We start from the raw sequence: 18,403 nt of genomic DNA on the forward strand, positions 1-18,403 counted from the left end.
TGGAATTTGTATGGCAAATGAAAATTGGACTTTATGCAACATCCTGACTTGATATGGGTTGATTAGTTTCTGTGTTTACGTTTTTGAAAAAGCCCACCACAGGTATGGAAAGGAAATTTCAAAAGCTTTTGGTTGACCAAAAAACCTAAAACTTTTGACAAATATGCGGATGCTATTATGTCCATTGAATGACACTCTGACACCTAAAATATGTGCAGAATTTTTCAAACGATATGCAGTTTTGTATTTTGTATTCCTTTCATGATCTTTTCTTTCAGTGGAATGTAAAATTATAGACATAGTAAAAATAAATTGCAGTTAGGAGCTCTTTCCAATTCAATAAAAAAGATTGTGGATATGTTGCACACAAAGATTGAAACTGACTTGACATATCGAATTTTTGCCTTCCTAATAATGATGAGAACTATGCCTATGTCATAGGAGAACATCACACTTAGGCCTCCATATTGGTGACAGCCAAAATATAAAGGGGGTAAGTCTACAGGCTTAGAGGTCAAACAAAATGGAACGTGTGGGTATAACAATACCTTGTGTAATCTTTTCTACGAGATGTTGCACCAAACTGCTATATAATAGGTCCATTATTGATTATGGGTATGCTGGTTCTTTGTCCTCATACAATTTTGCACGGTGCCAAATGCGTAGCAAATGTAACTTTGGAACCACCGAACCAATTTTTATTTGAGTAACCTAAGTGGAGTAAATTGCTGCCTATACCCTCCCTTTCTAATCTTTTGTGTTGAGTGGAATTTTTATTAGCCTGTAAACCAGATTCAATAACGCACCTTGAAGGGACCAGATTACTTATGGTCCCATGTGAGTGAATATATTCTGGTTGATTATAAGTATACTCTATGGCTTTTTATGTAACTAGCAGCCAAATTGGAAGTGTTTTCAGTCCTAGCTCCAATTATAGTGTTGATTCGTGCCCAATTATTGCTCTTAACTTTTTTTTCCGTTATAATGTCTTTAACTTAGAGTAGGTTGCACCACTGGTGCAAAATTCCCATCCGAAATTTATTATAACGTGGAATCCACTTGATATTCCACCTCCTGTGTAGTTTACTTACTACTTTGGTTAATTTCACGGGGTTGAAAATAAATGTGATTAGTAAATGGCCAGCAGTTTTTATCTCTCACGTAACCTCTGAGAAACTTCCTTCACTCTAAATAGCCACTTGTTTTGTCATGATATTTTGAGATTACAATTATTATTTCACATTAATATGTGACAAAGGCGATAAATATATGATAAAATTAAATTTTTAAAATTTTCAATAAATTGTTAGTTTTTATTACTGCAAAACTCTAACATAAGCATGTGTACCCAAAAAGTTCCCCTTCCGATTGCACGTATCCAACCCTATTTTGTTGGTCCGTTTTATGGTGCAGAAATTGTACCCAAGCTGAAGTTCATTTCGGTACAGGACATTCTAGAGGAAAGGAAAGATTTCAGTTTTAAGCATTATACACGTTTTTTAAAACTTTATGGATATAGTATCTATAATCAATTTTAATCAATAAAAGATTACAAAAATTATCTAACCCAAAAATTAGTTTTATCAACAATAAGATTAAGTTAAAAAATAAAATATGTTAAGTTTGTTTCTGTTTTGATTTTTTAACTTTTGAAAAATAATTTTAAAATTTAACAAATATATTTTATTTTATTTTACTTTTAAAAAGAAAATTTTGTTTTTAAAAACAGAAAATGAACAAATTCTTAGTAATTTTGTTTTAGTGGAGGTAATTAAGGCTCGTTTGTGTTAAATTTATTTTTAAATCGTTAAAAGTAGATGTGTTAAAATGAATTATAATCACTTTTTTGATTGAAAAATACGAGGATAATTATTGATGGCAGAAGTACATTATTGGAATATTGGGTTCAAGGTGTTTCCAGCTAAGCTTGGATTGGATTATTGTAAAATAAGTTGCAGGGACATGGAGGCTTTCAGTCGGTGAAGCATTCAAATTGGGGGAAGGGAAGGCATTAGAACTTAGAAGTTAGAATAAAGGAAAGAATAATACCTATTCCTCTGTACTTAGATCACACGCTGATATTGTAAATATCATATAGATAGAGAAGATATACAGTATCCCCTCCAATAAGCATATTTTTTTAATACTCTACGGCTTTACGCGTCTTACACTCCCCTGGAATTGAGGAAATTTGGAGAACAAAAATTACTCCGCTAATTGCTAAATAGTGGCGCCGTCACTGTTGTAATTGTCACCGATACATCTCAGACTGTAACGTTTCATCGTCTCTTTCTGTCCATCTCACACTCACTATGCCCCCGATCAAATCAAATACCCATTTTTCCTCTGTCAATATAACCATGTAAAGACAAGACTCGTGTCATAATATTTAGTATATTAATTGCGTAGACGTAAAAAAATTATTAACTTCTATCGTGGATTTCTAAACGATCTCAGAATTTTCACACATTCAGTGCGTAAACGTAAAAGCTGATGCTGGCTTGCCGTGTAAAAATTTCAATTCAGAAAATAAACGCTGCTTCTGAATAATTCTCATTTAACATTGATAAGTAACGTTATAACAAAATTACCATAACTTGCCAAAACATAAAAGCAAACAATAACACAGCTTATTGAAAACGAAAGAAACATCTTCGTCGTCATCATCGATCTACCTCGTTCAGAAATCCTTGAGCAACTTGCGAACCTGTTCAAGCGTAACAAACAGCACAACAGTGAAGGGTCCCTGCCTCGAGATCGTAGGCACAAAGCCCTTGTAAAGAGCCATGGGACCCTCAGCACGCACCGTCTTCATAGCGCAATCCAACGCGCCGGCGTAAGGCGCTTTCGCCCCAGGCTCCACCTTCATGTTCATCACCCTCGTCTTTATCACGTCCACGGGGTTGGACGCCACCGCCGCCACAAACCCTGCCGCGAAGCTAGCCGTGACGTGAGTTCCGAGGCCGTCACGCATCACGCCCCTCTCCAGAATCATCTCCTTGAACTGGTCGTACGACGCAAGCTGCGATGCCGTCACAAGCATCGCGCGGTTCACCGTAAGCGATGAGCCTCGCCACAGGCTAGTCACGCCCTCCTGCTTCGCCATTCTCGTGATAGCGTCCACCACGGATTTGTAGTTTCTCCGCTGCGCCGCCGGGAGCCTCCCGTCGGCCTGCATTCGGACCATGGCCACGTCGGCGGGATTTCCGACGGCTGCGCCCACGCCGCCGGCGATTAGTCCAGCCTCGATTTTCCGACTCAGCGGCATGGTTCCGGCGACGGGATCGGTCCACTTGTTTTTTAGGACGTCGTAGAGTCCCATGCGGGTGGTGGAGTAGAGCGTCTGGCGGAGGACGGTGGCGGAGACGCCGGAGAAGAGAGCGGCGAGGCCTTCTTGTTGAACGAGGCGCACGCCAACGGCAATGGGACCAACACGAGGTTGGGGAAGCGGAGGAGCTGCCACGTGGATGGATGAACCGGTTTGGAAAGCGAGAGCCGGTCGGAGGGTGTGAACCGGATTGGGTTTGGGGGCGTTGGTTTCGCCCTGGAGCTGCATGCGAACCTTGATGAGATCTAATGGGTGAGTGGAACATCCTGCGATTATGGAAGCAATGCCTCCTTCGGCAAAACCTTTGAGTCCCATGGTGTTTTTTGGTTGTTTAGTTTGAGGTTGGGGTTAAATCGAAAGAAAGAATGCGATTGAATTAATGTGGAAGAAGAGAGAAGGACCAATTGGAATTAGGGTTCATCTCACTGGAGACCAGGAGATGCGAATGGAGGCCGCAGGCTATGGAAGAAGAGTGTGGAACTGTGGGCCTTTGAGACATATGCTGAAACGATGTGTTTTGGTTTAGTTGCGGAGAAAGTGTGGAATGGGAGAGGGCTATTTATAGTACTTAGGTTATGCTTTGAATGAGCTCAACGCGATTACGGAACGCACCAAGTTGTGAAATTGATTTGAATTGAATTTGAAAGCTCTCCTCTCCACTCCCCAAATTCATTTATTAACGCGCTTCTGTTCCTTCACTCACTCCTTCCTTTTTGGAAGCCAAATTACCTAGCGGCGTTAACTCGTCACTCGTCACTCGTCACTCGTCAGGTCCCTTCCATATTTTAAATCAATATCAATATTCAATTACATCATTAATTCATCTTAACTTAAATTAATAGAAATATATTGCATCTATCTAATAATATTTTTATTATTTTTTCAAATTGTAAAATAAAACTAACAAATACTTTGTCAATCAGTGACTTTTTTAAGACTTTAATTGAAATACACTATTTAATCTTAAATTGCGGTATCGGTGCTGATGACCATAAATTTTCGTACTAACAAGTATTTTTTACAATATTTAATTTAAATTTTGTATTTCAAGTGTATTTTAGTTAGTTAATAATATAAATATTTTTATATTGATAATACAGAAAATTATTTTTTTCAAAGTAATTATAAATAAATGTTAAATAATGATAAACTTATGTGTCATAAAAAATATAATGTGTTCTTATCTCTAAACTTAAAGAACTGTTAATAATAAATTATTTTTAACACTTTTTAATTTGTTGAAATTTATAAAATTAGTAATAATAAGACTCCCATAATTTAAAAAAATTAATAATTCAGTCAGTAAAAATATATTTAAATAATGTATTATTAACATTTATTTTGAAATAATATTTACTTTTTAAAAAGAGAAAAATAAAAAAAATTAGAAAAACATACTCATTTAAATTGTAAAAATACATGAAATAAACAAATAAATACATTTAATACTTTTTATAGTCTTAACAATATCACCTTAAACATTTGACTCATATAAGTTAATGCAAATATAATCATTAACCGTAACAAAATATATTCTCCAAATTTTTAATGTATGTGCATTCGTAACGACTGAAATTGTATTTAATGGATAATAAAAAAAATTAATATCTTGTATCTTTAAAAAAAATTAAACATATTTAATTATTATTTAGGAAAGAGATTAGATAAAAAGTAGTGTTGTTTTATAGGACTGAGGATAAGCTTCAATTATTTTTAAGGCCATGTTCCCAAATTTAGCAGTTAGTAACAGAATTTTTAAAACGTAAACTTAATATAATAAAATTTTTAAAATATACAAAATATATTTATATAGTAAATATATATTATTATTATTAATATGTAATAAAATTAATTAATATGAATTTAATTTATTTTTTATTATATTAAATTTTATTTAATATATTATATAAATTAAAACATATATTCATATTTGATTATCACCAGTTTAGCCATAATTGGATTTATAAAATACTTTCACGAGTCAAATGTATATATCATAGATAGATTACAGGAAAAAGAAAGAGACATTAAAAAATATTTTTTCATTCTTTAAAATGCTTGATATGTTTTTTTTTATCTAACTTAATTATTTGTATAAATTATTTATATTTTTAAACTCTCCATCATTCGACTGGTGAATTATTAATAAATTTATTCTGTAAAAGTCTCAAGGGCGTTGCCATTTTCGTTATGAAATTATCAATATTCATACATAGTTCAAAATTCAAATGCTCAAATTATCACCGTATCTTATGTTGCATCAAAATAGCCTGTGTTGTCCACAAAGTTAGGAACAAAAAACCAACGCTCGGTTATGTTTCTGTATCAATTATTGATGTCATTACCCATACTGATCAATCTCACAATTTTTCCTCTGAGAATTTTTGGTCAAAGATAAAATAAAAATGATAAATTTATATTTTTAAATATATTTGTTTTTACTTTATTTATTTTTATAAAATGTTAAGAAAATAAAAACTACTCAATAAAAAAGAAAAGTCCTTTATTAGACTATTACCATTGAATAAATGCTTGGAACTACAACACACAAACAAATCTTCAACATTAGAGTTGACCAGTTAGAGTCAGCATCGGTGACTTGTCGTTATGCGTTAGGTTTCGACTCGGTCTCGTCATAAATGCTTCGACTTAGGATTGCATTGCTTCTGAGTTCTGATTGAATTACACAGAGCTAACACTACTTGTTCCATTAAGAAAAAAGGAAAATAAAATGTTGTAGTAAACCACGCTCGTTTAAAAATGTCGATCAATTTTAAAACTACTGTTTTTCATTTCTATTCATTCTATATCTACACTAACAGCATATCATATACCACTTTTTAGAAGCAATTGTTGAGTAAATATCGTGGATTATGTTAGTGTTTGATTTAAGTTATGTTTGAATACGTAATTTAATTAAAAATTATTATTATTATTATTATTATTATTATGGAAGAGTTTATGATATAAATTGAATCCTCACATTTTTTATATAAACTAAAAAATATTTTTGACAAGTTAAAAGAAAATGTTTAAATAAATTTAAAAAGAGCGTGTGAAAATTTGTAAGAAAAAAGTGAAAAATAAAAAAATTATAATTAATAATTATTTAAGCAATTTTAAAAAAATAACAGTGAAATTATAAATAATTTGTATAAGATTACAAGTTTAAACGCAGGATCATCATTTACAACAAAAAAGTATATTGAAAAGAATGATTTTCAAACATTCTCCTATTTAAAAGACCAAAACTAACAACTTCAACATGAATTACATATAACCATTGGTTAAAAAATCAAATTGGACGAATTGATTGAGCTAACCTGCTTTTTTCTCTGGAACAGATCCTTTTGTTTTGGTACAAACTGTTTACCTGTTAAGTATCGGATTCACTAAACAAAACATATATATTACTAATTCAACTATTACTAGACTAATAGTCAGTTGAATAATTGGCTTGGTTTTTAATGCATTGCATGCAACAAGTTGATAATATCAATGTCCAGGGGTGGTAATTATTTCACAAGGGTCAATGGTAGACTTTAGGGAATCACCTGAATTCAACTTGATCGAAAACAAAAACATACAAATCAATACCCGTCCAACATAAATGCCATATATCTACTAGAAGGGCAACCACTTGCACAAGGAGAATTAGTAAGCAAAATTGAAAAAAAGCAGCACCCTACCTAAGAGTCCAGTGGTTAAAAGCGTCCATTGGAGAGAATCAAATGCTATTCTCTATCTTGACTCTTCCAGTTTGCCCTCTTCAATGGGAACCAAATTTTTTCCTCCAGAAGCGTGCCATTTGCCCCTCCACCTGTCCTACATCATGGGAAGGACTGGTTCAGGTGATGACCAAGTGAATAGCGCAATAGGCTTCGTTTCAGACAATAAGAATATCGTGTAAAACAATTTGAATATAGACATTAGTGGTTATTAAAATTTTTAAATAAAATAATTATTCAGATAAGAATGCTTAAACAAACATGTAGAAACAATTATTGCATGATATTAAAGATTCACGAAATGAAAGAAAACAGGGGCATTTAGGTGAGAGGTGCAGTCCGGGGCAGGCAGAAGGCAAACGACCTTCCCTGGTTTCCAACTCACCGATGTGGGACCTACTTTGGAAATTTCTTTGAAAGTTGCAAAACCAAAAGGAAGTATGTTGAAAAATGAGAACCGTCGCCTGAGAGATTCGAACTCTCGCGGGGAGACCCCATGTACTTAGCAGGCACACGCCTTAACCACTCGGCCAAAGCGACAGTTGTACTGCAGAGTTAATATCAAATAAAAGAGTTAGTTTCGAGAAAAATATTAAAATTTTATGATGTAAATAATTTATAAAAGATGACTGTTAAATAATATTAAAAATTCTGAGAGAAATAATAAGTGAATGAATTCGATCTCCAGCAACGTGCTTAATTCTTTCTAATTCTCTATTTCCTTCATTGCCTCCACTTTATTAGACCTGATATGAGTCTCTATTTGGGCAAAAAACAAAAAAGCTGACTTGTTTTAGTGAATTTTAAATGGTATCCAGCTAAAAAAAACATAATTATTCGTATTACGGACTGGACATCGTATTGGGCCCAAGATATTGGCAGCCCATTACACAAGAGCCAGATTGTCTGCCAGTGAAGAAGATATGCCCTTTTATTCGACCGTTAAAGTGAAGAATGTTCCCTTCTTGGTTCCCCTCAGAGACTCCACAATTAAAAAGACATTGCAAACATCGAATTACACTCTAAAATAACCAACATAAACATTATTATAAGACGTACATGTAAGAATTGAATCCAAATTACTTTAAATTAAAATACTTAATACATGTTTAGTTTTATTTACTTTTAAAAAACAATAATTTACTTATTTTAATTTTAAAATATATTATAAAAACAATTATTTTCTTAAAATTAAGCTAATACAAGCATGTTATTTCCAAACAAAAACCTACCGATATTTAAAACCTTAAAATGATGTTACGCATTGTTATTCCCAGTGTTTAGGATAGCCACTCGAAGCTTAGAGTTTAAGATGAAATAATCATTGAATTGAAAATAATATATGCATATGATTATTCCGACTAAATATTTTGATGATATTTGAAAATATCAAAATGTAACTTTTCGTACATTTGAAATTGTTTAAAAAGTAAGTCTGTCGTTTATTCTCTCGCTAGCAGGAAGAGCAGGGACCTACATGTTAGCTGAGGGAAAAAGTGGAGAGTACCCTCCCTGTCATTCCTCTTTGATCATTATTAACTAGGGAACTGACTTGCTAAAGACTAAATTTAAGTATATTATTATATTATTTCTTATTAATATTTAAGTAATATAATTTTTTATTTTTAATTGAAAAATAGCTTAGATAATGCTTATAATTTTGCACCTAGATTATGTCTATTAGCAAGCCATCAAAGGCGCGGAGTTATTACATTATGACTGTGTTTGGTCCCAAAAATCCTCACAAATTGAATTGGTAACAGCCAACCCAACCCTTGTTGTGGCACTGAACTGGCATCGATAGCATTGGAAAGTAATATTATTAGTGGATGCAAAGAGCACATTGATGTTTTCTTTTATGAAGTGAGATTCCACCGTTACTTTCCAAGTACAGAGATTCTACCCTACCCTCTCATATCTCATCTTAACCCCAAAGGCCATTAGTTCAAAGTTCAGCAACAGTACTACACAAACCCTCCAACGTTGCAAGTGCGAGTATTTATATTATTTATTTATTTACCAACTCAACCCAACATTTTTTTAGTTTTATTTTTGTAAAATAATAATAAATACTAAAAACCAAGAGAGAGTTGAAACGTTGATGTAGAATGATGGAAGGAGAGAAGGATGTGGAAACGGCAAGTCCCGGACGACAAGAGAAACGACAAACAGATCGCTGTGTCGCATATTCGCAATTCGACAGTCTGAGTTGAGTCCATACTAAAAAATCGATTTCAGAGCCAAACGCACCGCGCGGAATCTAGACGCTCTTGCTTCTTCTGCTCACACCTCACCGCGATTTTCCCATTCTGCCCCTGCCGCCCATTTCCTCATTTCTCTGCCCACCGCCGCCGTCCGCCGCCGCAGGAAACCCTATCTATGCGTAGCAAAATTACGACGCTGTGGATCCTGTGTTCGGGGTTGGTCCTGGGTGCCGGATAAGGTAACAAGAGAGAGAGGTAGAGAGATGCTGGTGCCCGGGATTTTAGGGTTTCAGAGTTTGGTGTATGCGTTGTTGGTGTTGGGTTTTGTGGTGATTCGTCAGGTGTGGAAGAATGCGGAGGCGAAGAAGGAGGAGATCGTAAGGTTGGTGGAAGATGCTGCCATGGCAGAGATGGAGGCTGCTGCGGCTGCGTCCTCGGTGGAGTACTCTTGCTCGGTTCCGATTACGGTGTCTCGGTGGTACCAATGTGCAGTGTGTTATTCCCCTACCACCATGCGCTGCTCTCGCTGCAAGGCCGTTAGATATTGGTTCGTTTTCTTTTTCCAAGTTTCTGTTCTTTTTTTAATTTGGGAATTTGGAGTAACCTCACAGGGTAACAGAAGAAATGGGTTTGATGCCAATGCACTGCCAGTGGGAGGGGTTTAGTGAATTTAGTGATTTAGATTTGGTGCTTCGGTTTCAACATTGTTATTTCACGTTCAAGCAACATTGAGACTATAGTTGCGCGGTAGCTTGGTGAAAATTTATTGAATTGGTTTAATTGTATCTTTCTTCAAGAAATGGGCTTGAGATTCTCTGCTTGTGTTGTTGAGTGGGAGAGTTAAGTTAAATATTATTGGTTCACCTTGTATATTGCATTCTCTAACCAGACCTATTTACTTTTTTATTTTGTTTAAGTAAGGTGTTTTCCTCTGAAGTTAGGAGCCATTGTTCTTTTCCTTTTGCTTGTCAACATAGAAATTATGAATGTTTTGAGGGTTTTGTTTATTTATTTTATTGGGTGTTTGAAATTGAACTGTATTTGTTTATTTAGAGCTTGATTTGTCATCTTTATTGTAGCGTGTAGTTTTACTAATGATTTGACATGGCTGCATTCCTGAAAATCTGTAGTTACTTCTGCGTATGTCTCTTCTCTGTTCAGTGACATGTCTCAAGCCATCATTTCGGCCTCTTATTATGTTACAATGGTTGTTATTCATTTTCACAAGCATGCTTTCTTGTAGTTCGGGTAAGTGTCAAATTAGTCACTGGAGACAAGGTCACAAGGATGAATGTTGTCCTGCAATTACCACCATGGAGCTCTTAGATGAAAATATTTCTTGCCGGGCATCCATATCTGAATCAAAGTCTGGTCTTCATGGTAATGGTTTTGATTGCAAGTCTCATTATGTTATTTCATGCATGATGCATCATATATGGTGTATAATTTAGCTAGATTCTCTGCAGAAATTAAAGGAACACATGCTGGTATTTCATCTTCCAACCTTAATCCTTCTGTTGCTGCAAGGTTATCATTTGATGAGAACTGTCGCAGCAGATTTTCTAAACCTGTTTGCGATAACACTGCTGACGATACATGTGTCTCTTCCTCTCATAACAAAGAGACTGTGTTGACCCCCTCATTCTCCTCAGAATCTAAAAATTCTGTGAATATTGAAGTTAAGGATTCTTGTGCAAGTAAAAGAAGCAAGACAAATTCTGGCAACACTACTGATGAGACTCGATTTAAATCAAAAATTCCAAAAACTAAATCTGATGCATCTCATGATGTGGCAGCAAATTTGGGTGGCAATGAACACAGAAGAAAAGTTACAATAGTTGAAAATTCGGTAACAGACACCTCTAATTGCAGAACTGTGCCTTCCTTGAGTAGTTCAATTAAAGATACTGTAACTGATGATGTAGAAGAATCTCATTTGTCCAAATACAAAGAAGGGCGAAGATCATCATCTAGTTCTCGTGAACGACTATCCTCAGCAACTAAGGGGGATTTGGTTTCACAGTCCAAGTCTACGAAAACTGACAATTATCACACCTTGCCTGCAAAAGTTAGTTCCATTCCAAATCTGCCACAAAATGTTCGTAATGGTTTGAAAACATCAATGCAGAAAGTTGTCCAGCAGTTTAGAAGCTCAAAAGAGTCAAAATCCAATCCAATATTCGTTGAAAGTGAGGTTGGGAATATATTTGACTAATTTCTTTAGAAAATAACTATTATTATTATGCAGTAATTTTGTCTCTGTTGATTTACAAATGGTATGTTTTGACAGATGGGCTTTCCCTATGAACTTTTTACGGAACTTTACTGTTATGACAAGGTGAAACTATTCCCCTTTGGCCTTACCAACTGTGGGAACAGGTATTGCAGAGTTCCTTTTACTTCCTGTTGATTGATATAATATGTTATTGGCTATGTAACTGCTCCAGTGAGAGGCAGGGAGGAGGAAGGAGTGAGTGATGAGTCTGTTACTTTGTTTTGGAGCCTTATGTTTCTTCATTTCTTCTTTGGATACTCTCTCGTGGAGCATAGTCCTAGAATTATAAGATTAAAGTGTGATACCTGTGATGAAAGAAACTTTTGTGAGTAGAGTAGGGCCTTTGGATTTCTGAGAATTTGGTTTATGACCAAGTTCAATGGCATTTTTTAATTCATGTAGCTGATCTCATCAAGTGGGATAAAGTTTGGTTGTTGTTGTAGGGTAGGCCTCTAGGAAACTTTTGAGCAGACATCTAGAAAATGTTATTGCTGCTGGCTGGCTGCTTTTGTAATTGTAATAGTATTCAATGTTTTCTTTTTTCTAGGTTAAACCCCCATTCATGTTAGTTGTGGAATTTAAATGTTGGTCACTTTAGTTGTGGAATCCTTATTTTAGTCATTTACTTTGTCAAATGTCATTCATGTTAGTCTTTTTTGTGCAAAATGACAGTAGAAAATGAAACGAAAAAGAACTAAAACATGCCTGTTTGTAGAGTTGGGGACTAAAGTGTGGATTTTATAAAGTCTAGAACTAAAATAATTGATGCCTATAAAGGTTTACTTCTTGTTTCTATGTTGTGTTTTTTTATGTAGTTCAAGGGAGATATCCACTGCTTGTTTATGTTTTTTTTTTTTTCCCTATTCAACATTAGTTACCTTATTGCTATAATTGAAATGCCTCTCCTGCAGCTGTTACGCTAATGCAGTACTCCAGTGCTTGGCATATACTCGGCCTTTGACTGCATATCTTTTTCAAGGGTTCCATTCAAAACGATGCAAGTTCCTCCTAATAATATCTTCATGCTTTAACTTGTCTAATTATTGGGGCCTTGCAATTAATTAAATCTTCATAATGCTTTAACTAGGTCAGAAGAAGGGATGGTGTTTTACATGTGAGTTTGAATATCTAATTCAGAAGGCGAAAGAAGGGAATTCTCCACTTTCACCAATTGGGATATTATCTAAGATACACAAGATTGGAAGCCATCTAGGGCATGGAAGGGAGGAAGATGCACATGAATTTTTGAGGTGAGCCAAATAATTGCTAAAGATGATTCACACATCAGGCTTGGAAGTCGTCTTGAATTTATATGCCAAGTTGTCTATGTGATAAATTATTCAACTGGCAGGTGTGTGGTTGATACGATGCAATCCATTTGCCTGAAGGAAGCTGGTGTTTCAAGTCCTTTGGCAGAAGAAACAACTCTTGTTGGTTACACTTTTGGTGGTTATCTACGATCTAAGGTTGTTTCCAATCTAAGAGAGTATTATTTTGTTGTGGTTCACATTTTCAGCTTTAATTGAGTGAGAAAAAATAGTTTCCCTATGTATTAAGATTTATTTGTTGCAAATTGCAGATAAAGTGCTTAAGGTGCCTGGGGAAATCTGAGAGGTATGAGAGAATGATGGATCTCACTGTTGAGATTGATGGGGATATTGGAACTTTGGAGGAGGCTCTTGGACAATTTACGGCCCCAGAAATCTTGGATAAAGATAATAAGTATAATTGCAGCAGGTTTGTTAATTTTCTTTCCATTTCTTGTCTATTGTTTTTCAGTTATAACGACCCTGTGCTTAGTTTTCTTTTCATTTTCCCTAGCCAGTATAAAACATCACTTTTGTTGTAGCTAAGTTATGTGGTAATTGAATTTTATTCCATTTTGTTGAATGGCACATCAATATTAAAATTGAAAACTATTATTCAATTTCTATTTTCCAGTTAAAATTGGACTTGAAAAGATCCCTAGTAAAAATTGTCAAGATTTAGATTCTGAGTATTAACTAACAAATTAAATTCCTAATCTGATGAGTAATTGCTGATTTAATCTTTCTTGCTAGAACGAATAGTTAGTTACACTATAGTTCTAAGATACAATCCTTCCATTATGAATGAAGTGATAAACTATTTTAAAGCTTTGTGGAGCTTTAGAAGTAGAAGAAAAGATCCTAAACCTGAAGTTCAAGGTTTTATTGGGAGGCGAATAAATTACTAACATGACTAAATTGACTGGAAGCTGTGGAAGTGGACAGGTGTTTTTCAGACGGGAATCTATGGTGTAGTGCTGGCCTACTTGGGCCTTTATGAAATGACTCATCTTTTCATGGTTCTTCTGATCCTCTCAGAAGGAATGCTGCTGTTACAAGAAAAATGAGAAGTTTGCTCAAAATACTTTGTGGAGTGTGTGGAAGAAGAATTATGTGGGACCTTGTCATTGAGCTTAACTGTTTTTAATCTGTTTGATGAATTTATTGCTTCAATTTAGGAACTTCTTAGGACATGTTCAGCTAATGTAATTTCATTAAACTAAAGGTGTGATCACAGTCATTGTTTTGCCCATATATATTGTGTACTAGATATTCAGAGCTTTAGGTTCTGAGCACAATCTTTAGTCTGTCCTCTGGATTTTGTTATTTTATGTGGACTTCTTTATGCTGATTTATGAATACTGAAGTAGTGCTATGAAAGACAAATGTTATGCAGTTTCATGGGGGCAAGAATGGTATTTAAGATTTACTTTTCCTTTCTTGTGGGGGACACAGACACCATCTTTATGAAATTATTGTTCTTTTATTTTCTTGCTATCTAGATGTAAATCCTATGAGAAAGCTAGGAAGAAGTTGACAGTATTGGAGGCACCAAATATACTTACAATTGTATTAAAACGGTTTCAGGTACATCTTCAGTATTGATTTTGAAGTTTTACGTGTTATCTAGTTACTTTGTTCTTTGAGTGTAATTTTGGTTTTATATTACGTACCTCATGCATATTCTGCTGTTGATTTTGGCAGTCTGGTAACTTTGAGAAGTTGAATAAGTCGATTCAGTTCCCTGAGGTCCTTAATATGGCTCCATATATGAGTGGAACGAAAGATAAGTCTCCAATATATAGCCTCTATGCAGTGGTTGTTCATTTGGATATCATGAATGCTGCATTTTCAGGCCATTATGTCTGTTATGTGAAGAACACCCATGGAGAATGGTTCAGAACTGATGACAGCAGGGTGAATTTTTTTATCCTGATATACCTTTTCTGTGGCTGAATGTCTCCTTCCCTCCCTTAGTCACCTCCCCAAATTTTTTTACAAATACTTGATTCATATGATTTTTGGGTTTGATGTTCATATATGCTTGTCTTTTTATTCGACAACAAAGGCATCCACTTCTCATCTTCATTATGTTAAGAACAAGACTTTTCAATACGTGAAGAATCAATAGAAATAAACTATGAATGGGAAGAAAATCCTGTTTTGTTCTTGTTCTGTAGAAGTTTGTGCAATTTTTAAAAGTTTTCTAGAAGTGGTTTTGAGTTGGAGATTGGTCCTGAATTTTCATTCGCAGTTTGTTTATGAAGGAAAAGAAAATGGTTGCTTGAATTTGAGGTAATAAAATGCTTTCAGCACCTTCCACAGTCACACATAAATAAGCTTAAATTTTAAATTTGAAGCATCTGGTACGTAGTACAAGGTTTTAAAGGTTTCGTTAATTCCTTGGAAGATATTTTTTAAAATAATTTTTTTTTGTTGAGTTTAAGAATTAGAAATGTTTTTGAAAGCTACTTGTGCCTTTTGTTTTTCAAATTTAAAGAAACACCGAAACCTTCTTAAAAAATTGCAATGAAATACTATTGGAAGTTTATTTCTTACAACTTGTGTCGTTAATTTTTAAGATACTCCTTTGGTAGAAGCATTGACAATATCAAGTGTGCATACTTTATTTATGATTTCTGTGTGTAAACTGAGGATGGCATTTGTGCTTCTGTTTAGGTAGAACCTGTTGAATTGTCAAGAGTCTTGTCAGAAAGGGCATACATGCTTCTTTATGCAAGGTAATAGGCCTGCGGATGTTGATGTATAATTTCTGGTTAGAATGTTTATTACTTCTGTGGAATGTCTCAGCAGTAATACTAACTTTGCTTTAAGCTGATGTTAAAAATCTTCAGGCACTCTCCAAAGCCCCTGGGTTTAGTAAGTAGCAATGCAATCTCATCTGCTGGAAAGTTCAAGAGGAGGAACCTGGAAGCCATTCCTGCTACTTCTAAGACAAGATCAAATTCCACTGCTACAAGCGGTGATTCTCCTTCCCTACAGCAAAAGCATGTCAAGTACCCTTACTCGAATGCTGTTGATGATTCCTTAAGCAATGATTTTGCTTATCCAGAAGAATGGAGATTCCAGTATGGGGGTGGAAATGCAATGGTGGATTCTTCCAGTGAAAGTTCACTTTTCAGCTCTTCAGATGCAAGTTCTTGCAGTACTGCTAGTATCAAGGACTCAGCCAGTTCTGCTGACTTCTCGGATTACATATTTGGTGAGGTGGGACCCAATTGGTATAGTCACTATGGGCTTTCATCTAACTCTTTGGCCTCTTCCTCCCATGATAACTTGAGTACAGATTTCTTAGTGGATAGTGATGCGAGTAGGAGGCTCCGGCAGGACTCAGAAGATAAAGCAGTTTTGTATGCTAACAAAAACAAAAATCAGAGTGGCAGTAGGGGAATTGACTTTAAAAGATATTTCACTGCTAACCATTATGACAAAAATTCTGGTGTACATGTGAGAACAAGTAGAGATGCATCAGCTCAAACGTTTTATTGAGTTTGAGTTGAGATATAAGCAATCTCTTGGATATTTTTGGTATAGTGAAAATCAGCATTTCTCTCATCCAAGTAGAATGGGGATTACCTTTCTTTAATGTTCATTCTGTAGTTGAATTATTTTATTTATTTTTAATAATATATAAAACAAATATAAACAAAATGAGGAAGTAATAAAGGAAAATAAGTGATAAATAAGTACTTATTATCACGGTTTCCAAGTTAATAATCACTTTACACGTTATAAGGAGAATTAGTGTCTATTGTTGAGATTCAAAAGTAACGTTTTGTACTTAGGAGCTGTCAGTTGGCGTGTAACTCTTCTGTGATCTCTTTATCCATATTTCTTGAATGATATTTCTTTCCTTTATAATAAAACTTTGGATTTTACCAACTTGTGATTGTTAACACGAGACGGCTTACCAACTAATCACATGGACAAACTACAAAGTGATTCCATGTCAACCCGTCACATTATTATATACTTCATACGAAGAGTCATACATGATATCCATATACAAAAACTAAAATGTAAAAGCTTAGTTTTACTTGCAGAAAGAGACACATTAATCCTAAATGTGAAGGAACCCTTGGGTGTACAAAGTTCTTAAAGTCATTATTAATTTATTATTCCGTAATATCCTCAAACCTAGAAAAACTTGTTATTATCCCTTGCTATAGCTCCTAACTGCGTCAACATTCCTCCACCGGTAGAAGTCAAAATCCAGGGAATCCTACAACACAAAAAAGTTATTGAGTAAACCGCCGCATCTTAAAAGCTGGTTTGTGCATGGCAACCTTCAAAGTACTCTTGAGCATTCCTAGGCCTTCATTTCCATGACCTTGAACCCACAACACACTTCTTGTTCTTCCACCCACAGTCACCATCTCAACCTTTACCACTTTGGCTTTCACTGACCCCAGAGCCCTTGTTATAGCTGACATCAATCCTGGCCTATCCTCACAACTCAATGTGGCCTTCACTAGGCCCTGTGAATCATAACATTTTTCCAAATTCAACCTGTCTGCCCCACTTGGAAACTTAACTTCCTTTGGGTTACCATGACTATCTTCTTCCAGTTTTGATACTTTTTTCTTCAGCTCCTTCACTTGCTTGATAGTCTCTGCTAACACTGTTGCCTTGTCCTTCTGTTAGTTGATAACAGCATTTAAATCAGCAGCTTGTCAAGAAAAATCAAAATAAGGACAGAATTGTAATGCGGGAAATTATAAATAAACATAAAAAAGAAGTAAGCAAATTTCAGTTTCTTATGATCGGTTTCATTTTTAGGAATGGACCATAAAAAATCGATGAATACACTAAATTAATTCCTGAAATTTGTTCCTAAAATTACCAATGCTATTTTAGTCCTCCAATTTATCTATTATAAGTCATTTTAGTCCTTATTGTTGTAATTTTAGAGGCTAAAATGATTGTAGTTTTATAATTTTATTAATTAAATTCAATGGTGTTGATAATTTTAAGGACTAATTTAATATATTATTCAGAAAAAAAAATAAAATCCAAGGCACAATAAACTGTATAGGCACTTACTTTGATCAAGTTAGGGAGGACGTTGCGGAGGGTTTCATATTGACCATTGATTCGCATTCTACGTCTCTTTTCTGCTTCACTATGTTTCTTAGCAGCCAGTAATTTGACCTCGGCCTTTGATCTTGGCTTTGAGAAACCTTGTTTGTATGTCTGTGAGATGAATGGCCGAGAAAAGCTACTTCTTATCATTTGAGCTTCTGAGTTATAGTAATTTCGAACATGCTGTATGCCCTGCTATAACTATTTTAATTAGTATAACACAAATAACAAAACATGCTTTAATTTAACCGTAAACAATACAACTTGTAATAACCTTATTACCTGTCGTAGTAAAACCATGGTATTCAACTGATTTGCCTCCTGTGGAAGCTTTTATGCCAAAAGAGGTAAGTAAAGTGCAACTAACGCAAAACAAGCAAGATTGGGAGATGTTTGCCTTTGGTCACAACTATTCCATTATTTTATAAGAAGGGAAAGAATCTTCCTTGATGAATATA

General features: G+C 34.9%; 3 protein-coding genes and 1 non-coding gene across 6 annotated transcripts; 1 reads left to right on the plus strand and 3 right to left on the minus strand.

Moving 5' to 3' along the window:
- Positions 1-329: 329 nt before the first annotated feature.
- On the minus strand, positions 330-3,871 carry LOC113869808 (mitochondrial uncoupling protein 5). Its single transcript, XM_027506290.1, has one exon. It carries the CDS (start codon positions 3,641-3,643, stop codon positions 2,681-2,683), a length of 963 nt encoding a protein of 320 aa, XP_027362091.1. The 5' UTR covers positions 3,644-3,871; the 3' UTR covers positions 330-2,680.
- A 3,643-nt stretch (positions 3,872-7,514) lies between these two features.
- On the minus strand, positions 7,515-7,596 carry TRNAS-GCU. Its single transcript has one exon. It is a non-coding gene; the product is annotated as a tRNA-Ser (tRNA).
- A 1,162-nt stretch (positions 7,597-8,758) lies between these two features.
- On the plus strand, positions 8,759-16,518 carry LOC113869807 (ubiquitin carboxyl-terminal hydrolase 17). 3 transcript variants are annotated; one of them, XM_027506286.1, is made up of 12 exons: positions 8,759-9,807; positions 10,504-10,640; positions 10,727-11,454; positions 11,551-11,639; positions 12,447-12,532; positions 12,623-12,785; positions 12,887-13,001; positions 13,115-13,272; positions 14,345-14,429; positions 14,547-14,759; positions 15,522-15,583; positions 15,698-16,518. In XM_027506286.1, exons 1-12 carry the CDS (start codon positions 9,524-9,526, stop codon positions 16,350-16,352), a joined length of 2,775 nt encoding a protein of 924 aa, XP_027362087.1. In that variant the 5' UTR covers positions 8,759-9,523; the 3' UTR covers positions 16,353-16,518. The 3 variants fall into 3 exon arrangements, with proteins under 3 accessions (XP_027362087.1, XP_027362090.1, XP_027362089.1); XM_027506289.1 differs by having other exon boundaries at positions 9,099-9,807; positions 10,391-10,640; XM_027506288.1 differs by having other exon boundaries at positions 9,147-9,807; positions 10,525-10,640.
- Positions 16,519-17,101: 583 nt separating this feature from the next.
- Positions 17,102-18,245, minus strand: LOC113870445 (transcription factor bHLH131). The gene is made up of 3 exons (XM_027507037.1): positions 18,228-18,245; positions 17,907-18,137; positions 17,102-17,500 (listed from the first exon to the last, which is right to left on the minus strand). Exons 1-3 carry the CDS (start codon positions 18,243-18,245, stop codon positions 17,102-17,104), a joined length of 648 nt encoding a protein of 215 aa, XP_027362838.1.
- Between the last annotated feature and the right edge of the window lie 158 nt (positions 18,246-18,403).

The sequence above is a fragment of the Abrus precatorius genome, unplaced genomic scaffold, assembly GCF_003935025.1.
Source record: "Abrus precatorius isolate BTA unplaced genomic scaffold, Abrus_2018 Scaffold6, whole genome shotgun sequence".
NCBI classification, from domain to species: Eukaryota; Viridiplantae; Streptophyta; class Magnoliopsida; order Fabales; family Fabaceae; genus Abrus; species Abrus precatorius.

Coding starts and splice junctions, on each gene's coding strand:
- LOC113869808 (XM_027506290.1), bottom strand. CDS start 3,643: ATGGGACTCAAAGGTTTTGCCGAAGGAGGCATTGCTTCCATAATCGCA.
- LOC113869807 (XM_027506286.1), top strand. CDS start 9,524: ATGCTGGTGCCCGGGATTTTAGGGTTTCAGAGTTTGGTGTATGCGTTG. Junction 11,455..11,550: donor CAATATTCGTTGAAAGTGAG/GTTGGGAATATA, acceptor ATGTTTTGACAG/ATGGGCTTTCCCTATGAACT. Junction 15,584..15,697: donor TACATGCTTCTTTATGCAAG/GTAATAGGCCTG, acceptor AAAAATCTTCAG/GCACTCTCCAAAGCCCCTGG.
- LOC113870445 (XM_027507037.1), bottom strand. Junction 17,501..17,906: donor TCCTCCCTAACTTGATCAAA/GTAAGTGCCTAT, acceptor ATCAACTAACAG/AAGGACAAGGCAACAGTGTT.